Source organism: Frankliniella occidentalis, unplaced genomic scaffold (genome assembly GCF_000697945.3).
Source record: "Frankliniella occidentalis isolate FOCC.00 unplaced genomic scaffold, Focc_3.1 Scaffold20, whole genome shotgun sequence".
Classification (NCBI taxonomy): Eukaryota; Metazoa; Arthropoda; class Insecta; order Thysanoptera; family Thripidae; genus Frankliniella; species Frankliniella occidentalis.
The window spans coordinates 890,789-897,267 of record NW_026267150.1 but is presented as its reverse complement, the minus strand read 5'-3'; the positions used below and the strand labels follow the sequence as shown (position 1 = coordinate 897,267).

The 6,479-nt window shown below is 50.4% G+C and overlaps 1 protein-coding gene across 1 annotated transcript; it reads right to left on the bottom strand.

Moving 5' to 3' along the window:
- Positions 1-514: 514 nt before the first annotated feature.
- LOC113211233 (toll-like receptor Tollo) lies at positions 515-6,298 on the bottom strand. The gene has a single exon (XM_026429550.2). It carries the CDS (start codon positions 5,725-5,727, stop codon positions 1,714-1,716), a length of 4,014 nt encoding a protein of 1,337 aa, XP_026285335.1. The 5' UTR covers positions 5,728-6,298; the 3' UTR covers positions 515-1,713.
- Between the last annotated feature and the right edge of the window lie 181 nt (positions 6,299-6,479).

Here is a 6,479-nt window from a genome sequence, read left to right as displayed (position 1 = left end):
TGACTGCAGCTGGCCGGATTCACAAAGGGGCAGGAGCCGTGTTCTTATTGGCGTCTTATTGGATCTTGATGGCGCTCTTTCATGGAAAAGAATAAGCTCCCCTTGTGTGTGCGTTTCAGTGTGTATGTGTGTGTGAGCGTCTCTGCCGCCGCCGCCCAGCCGCCCGGCATTCATATAATTCTGTGTGTCCCCAGATTCCTTTCCGCCTCTCTGCTGCGCAACCAGGTGAGACTGCCGAGGCCCAGCTGAAGCAGAACTTTTGATGACTCGCGCTAGCTCCTTCCCCTTCCCCAACTGTCCACTCTCTCTTTTCTTTATAGAAATTGCAGTGCTTTTACCTTTACTTCTAAATCAGTCATTTTTAAAAAAAATCAGCTCTTTGTGAGTGCAAGCAAAATCTGTCTTATTGTTTGTTCTTCTTTTCCTCCTGGTCATTTACTGATGCATGCCAAAGTTCTTTCTTTTTCTCTTTCCTGTTTTCCGTTTTGGTTTTGTATAACAAAAAGAGATTAGATTCAATATTTTAAATATTATTTATTCAAGATTCGGCAGATGAAATTTTCGTTTGAAGGGTAACAACAACAACAACAACAAGGCTTGAAATTATTTGGAAAATAACATACAAGTTTGATTTTAATTTGGTACTTCACATTTTAAAGAGTTCAATTGAGTCCAAAAATATTAATAAATAACAAACCATTTATTTAAGCGTATAGAAGTTATGATTACAGTTAATTTCAAACTTTTTGTACTCATTTGAACTCAAATTAAATATAGGAAAATAACGTGCTGACAAGCCTTATCATGCCTGACGAGTTATGAAGGGAGAACAGAACGCGCCTCTTCACACAAAATAAGCTTTACATCAGAAATTTTTCACATGACTTTGGTACCCTGTTGTTCATAATACAGTACTTGATTAACAAGCTTTGCTTGAATTTGAAATTACAAAGCAATCTCAGTCTTTAAAAATACAACAACATTTACACATGACATTATGATAAAAATCAGTTCTTTTAAGTGAAAGTTATGATAGGGCACCTTTAAAATTCTGACATAAAGCTTGGGAAAGAAATACTCTGTTAACCGTTCATAATGTTTGGTCTAAGTATAGGTTTATCCTGAATAGCACCAACATCACAAGCAAAAACATCCTAGCGCTCTCCACGTCGTATAAAATATATATCACTTAGAATAAATTATAATTTGAAAATTTATATATGATACACTATGCATTTTTTTACAATACTGGCAGTTCTTAAAGAATTTTATACATTTTTTGGCTATTAGCCACAGTCAAACAAGGTATGAATAAAAACTGTACAAAACAATGAGTATTTACATATTTTACAAAACATACAAAAATACAAAAGTCTATCAACAAAATAACTAAACTAGGTATCACAATTGAACATTCGATGCTTCAACAATACTGGTATGTCGCTTAGACAGCACTATATAAACTCCTTTGATTGAAAGCAATTAATGGCATTCTTAACTTTACACTATCACTGGTCATAACACTGAATTTACGACACACTTATTCACGTATTCCAAAAGATGTCACTTTTCCAGTAAAATACATATAAGTTAACTTTTAGACAAGAACACAACTTCACCTCATACATTATTTATCACATTGCACTGCACAGCACTTCACACTCATACATTGCAGCCACATCGAACAGGGAACACTTTTCACTTATCACTTCACTAGATATGAATTGCCACTGACCGAGAGTGTTGCTGCTGTCCCGGCTGCGTTACCGAGTGTTGATTGTGTATATGTTGAGCTACATTTTGCGGACTATGGGTATTTTGGGGTGTTAATGTGTTATGAGGATTGTGTAGGTTGTGCGCATTATGTGGTATGTGCGGCGGTATGTGAGTGTTGTGATTATGATGACTATGGTTGTGATTATGATTGTTGTGTCTGTGCACGTGGTGATGCATGATGTGATGATGATTGGCGTTGCTGTGATTGCTGACTCGTCCCGAGCCGTGCCTAGTCCGCTGATTGTTCGGTACGTCGGGCAGGGCGAACCTCAGCTTTTCCCAGAAGAGCTTGTCACCCCACTGAAGATACGTGTTGGTCTTGAGGTACAGCCGGATATCGGGGTCCAGGTCTTTCTGTGGGACCTCCCCGAGAAGAACGACGATAAGGCGCTTTCTTCGGTCTCTCAAGACCTGGTGGTGAGCAGACTTAAACTCAAATCGGCACCACTCTGACTTGATGAAGTTCTCACTCAGCACCATGATGGTTCTGCGCGACGACTCAACGGCCTGCACGATGGTGTCTGCGATGAATGCACCCACAGGGAAGTCCCGGTAGTGGAGGCATAGCTTGTAAGACGGGTCACCATGCTCGAGTAGAGGCGCCAGCTCCTCGGCGACAAAGGCCTCGTCTTTTGAGCTGTAGCTAATGAAGGCGTCGAACAGCTTCTCGCGATCATCCAGCTCGAGGTCGCTCTTGCGGTAGAAGAGGCGGACACCGAAGCGTGAGTGGAACCAGACGCGCATCTCTTGGCGGTAGACGAACACTACCAGCATGAGCAGAATAATGACCAGGAACACGCCCAGGGTGGCGATGAGCAGAGGCATGTAGTCCTGGATAACCTGCCGCTGAATGACGGTCTTGTTGGCAGTGTAGTTGCCATTGACGCTCTCCGTGAAGTTGTAATTGGCCGTGCGTGAGATGCAGTTAGACGAATTGTCATAGATTATCAGGAAGCCGTCGTCACCCTCCTTCTGGCGCTCCTCGGCGTGGGAGGCGGTGGCGTTGCTGCCGGCCGTGGTTGGGGCATTGTACGCACAGCGGATGTTTGACAGGTCCGTAACCACCTCGTCGGCAACCTGGAGCCATTCACGGAAACGGCTCGTGTACTCGCAGTCACAGGACCACGGGTTGGCGGCCAGGGTAATGTCCATAATGGAGGCTGACAGCTCCCAGACGGCGAACTGCGTAATACGGTTGTGTTCCAGGCGCAGGACGCGCAGCTGGCCCAGGCCGGCGAAGGTGCCGTTGTGGACGCTGGTGATCCTGTTGTGCTGCAGGTACAGCTCGCGCAGGCTCTCCAGCCCCTCAAACTCGTGGCCATGGAGCTCGCGGATCTCGTTGTTGTCCAGGTGCAGTAACTCCAGGTTCTTCAGGCCGTTAAAGGTCCGGTTGTGGATGATCTCCACGTTTGATCCATTCAGGAAAAGGACCTTTAATCGCTTGCGCCCGATGAAAGCGTGACTGCCAACCGTGCGGATGTCGTTGCCGTCCAGGTACAACTGCGTGGCGTCCATGGGGATCTGGTCAGGCAGTGTCTCGTTGTAGCCGGCGTTACTGCAGTCCACCACGTTGGCTGACCAGCTCTGGTCGTGATAGCAGGTGCAGTTAGTCGGGCATGTCATCTCACAGTCGCACGCGTCAAAGTCGCAGCAGTGGCACAGCGCAAAGCAGTGAAAGTCGTAGCGGCACAGGAACTGGTAGGGCGCGGCCTCGACGAGGGGAACGTACGAGCGCCCGCGCGCGTACAGCAGCTTGCAGTAGATGCTGTCCAGGTCCATGAGCTTGGGCTGGTTGCGCGCGCGATTGTCCGTGTTGACTTTCTGCAGCCAGTCCATTGTGCAGTCGCACTCGAAGGGGTTGCCGCCAATGTAGAATTCAGGCAAGGGCCGGTTGGCCGGAACAGACGATATCCGAAGTGAGTTTGGGTTTAGACTCGTGATGCGATTGCCGAATAGGTCGACACGAGTCAAGTTGGGCTTTTTAAAGAAGCTGTAGGACTGCACTTTAGAGATAAGGTTGTCGCTGAGTGACAGGAACTCAACGCTGTCAGGGATGGCGCTGCCTGTAATTTCTGTCAGCTTGTTGGAGCTGGCATCGAACGTACTCAGGTGAAGCTGGCTTTCAATTTCGAAGTAATTTCCCAAAACAGCGATCTGGTTTGCATGAATGTCCAGCCATTTAAGGCCGGTTGGGATAAGAGAGTAGTCGAACACTTCCAGCTGATTGTCAGAAATGTTGAGCCATTGCAGGTTTGGCAACTTGGCGAAAAGCCCTGTGATGTCGGTGAGATAATTTCCATCCAGCCGGATGGCATGTAAATTTGCATTACTATCGAACGCACCAGCCTCAACCTTCCTAATTTTGTTAAAGGATAGGTTAAGTATCTTCAGAGACGCCATCTTGTCAAACACGCCCTTGCTGATATTGACAATGTTGTTTTCAGTAAGACGCAGTCCGTACACGTGCTGTAGGTTGGCAAACGTGGTGTTATCGACACTTGCAATGTGGTTGTCGCCCAGGTCGAGTGTCTTCAGAGTTGGAACGTCCTTGAGAGCTGCCGGCACTTCGAATAGCTTATTACCATTCAAGTGCAGGTCCTGCAGGCTCGATGAGTTTCTCAGTGCATCCGGATGAATCGTCTCAATATCGTTGTTCTCGAGTGAAAGGAGACTTAAAACGGAGAGACCGTTAAACGTGTAGCTGTGGACGGTCGTCAGCTTATTGTCCGAAAGGACCAGGGTATGCAGGTTGTACAGGGAGGCGAAGGTGTTCTCTGGGATGGAGGCAATGGCGTTGTCCTCAAGCCGCAAAACCTGCAGTGTGTACAGGTCGCGGAACACGGCTGCCTCCAGTTTGTTGATGCGGTTGTGGGACAGGTCCAGTATGACGAGCCGCACGAGGTTGGTGAAGGTGTTGGCGTTCACCCACTCAGAGGTGAGCTCGTTGCTGGACAGGTCAAGCAGTGCCAGGTGAGACAGTTCACCGAATAGCCCCGGCGCGAGCACGTTGATAGAGTTGTTCTGCAGGTACAGCTGGCGCAGCTCGCGGGCATCGGCGAACAGCTCGGGCGGCAGCGTGGCAAGCTTGTTGTTGGCCAGGTTGAGATAGTGCAGCGCGACGAGCCCCTCGAGGGCGCGGTCAGCAAGCACTGTCATACTGTTTCCTTCCAAGTTGAGGTACTGCAGCCGGCCGAGCCCTGACAGCGCGGACGGTGGGAGCGATTCGACACTGTTGTTCGACAAGTCAAAAGTTCTGAGGTTTCCACCGCACCGTTGCGATGGGGCCAGAGTCGCCGACGCCACAGTCGCGCCGAATTGAAATCCGCCGACGCTGCGCAACCGGTTGTTGGTAAGGTTGAGGTGCTCCAGGCTGTGCAGCGGGCAGACCACACCATCAGGCAGGCTCCAGATGTTGTTCTGGCTCAGGTCCAGTCGCTCGAGCCGCGCCATATCCTCGCCGAAAGCATTGGGGTGCATTTCGAGGGCCATGGCTGACCAGTCCGTGTTGTGTGTTCGAACGGTCAGGTTGCGCAGGTCACGGAGCCCAGCAAACGCCCCCGTAGACAGGTTGCCGATCTTGCAGAACTCTATTTCCAGATCGCGAAGCTCAACTAGCGAGCGGAAGCTGCCTGAATTCAGAGAGCTCTGGAAAAAGAGTGCGTCACTGCACTCCAGGCGCAGCCGAAGAGTGTGCTGCGCCTGGATCACGCTGAAGTTGGTGTTCTCGAGCTCGCTGTTGATGGTGCGGAGGCGGCACGTGAGCGACACGCCCTCTTCCGCGTCCTCCGTGGCACTCGCGGCGGCCCCGTCGACTGCGACCTCGCCGCGGCCGCTGTTGATGATAACCCATTTGCACTCATCGGGCGCCGTGTAGCGAAGCGCCTTGCTCAATGAGGCCGATAGCGCACTGAGGAGAAGGAATAGGGTCAGGAGCGCTGCGTTGAGCTGCATGTTGCCAGTTGATGAGCGGCGATATTTCGGAGTTTTCCGCCCTCAGCGACGTTTCCTCCTCGAAGACGGCCGGTTTCGTCGTTCGTTATCGAAGCCAGCCATTTGCACAAGTGTCCATGGGGTCAAACGATGACACACTTAAGTTTTTGCACTATCTGCATTTCACACACACTGTTTTGGGGTCGCGTAATCCAATCAGGTGAACGCACTGCACTGAATCACAGCCATGTATCCATTACAGGCGAAGTGTAAGATAATTGGCACACAATTCACACACTTTAAATGGTTTCTGTCAATGAAACCACTTCACTGCACTGCACTAGCGACGTAGGTAATCCAAAGTCGTGGCGTCACAAGTTGTGGTTGAAAAATCCGTATTCCATTTGCAGGGAGCGAACGCACACACGAGTCAAAAACTATTTCGACGTTTCTCAGACACGCGCGCGCGCGCTGTGGTTAGCGCGTATACGAGGTGAGTGACTTGTGGATGTTCGCCGTGCACTGTAATCCAAGTGAGCGTGCGCAGACGAGCTCCAGCAGCACCACGTCCTCCTCGTTTCACTCCCGTGCTCTGACTGAAGCCGCCGGGCCCCGGGCCGCCGGGCCCCGGGCCGGGCCGGGCGCTGCTCCCGCTGGCCGTGGCCTTGCGCGGTCTGTCCGCCTGCTCGCCCGTCCGCTCGCTCCGCTGCAGCCGCCAGCCCAGGTCGTCCGGCCGTTCGCCTGCCTGCCTTCCTGACGGCGGCTCCAGCAAG

Excerpts from the sequence above, each read along its gene's own strand:
- LOC113211233 (XM_026429550.2), bottom strand. The coding sequence starts at position 5,727 with ATGCAGCTCAACGCAGCGCTCCTGACCCTATTCCTTCTCCTCAGTGCG.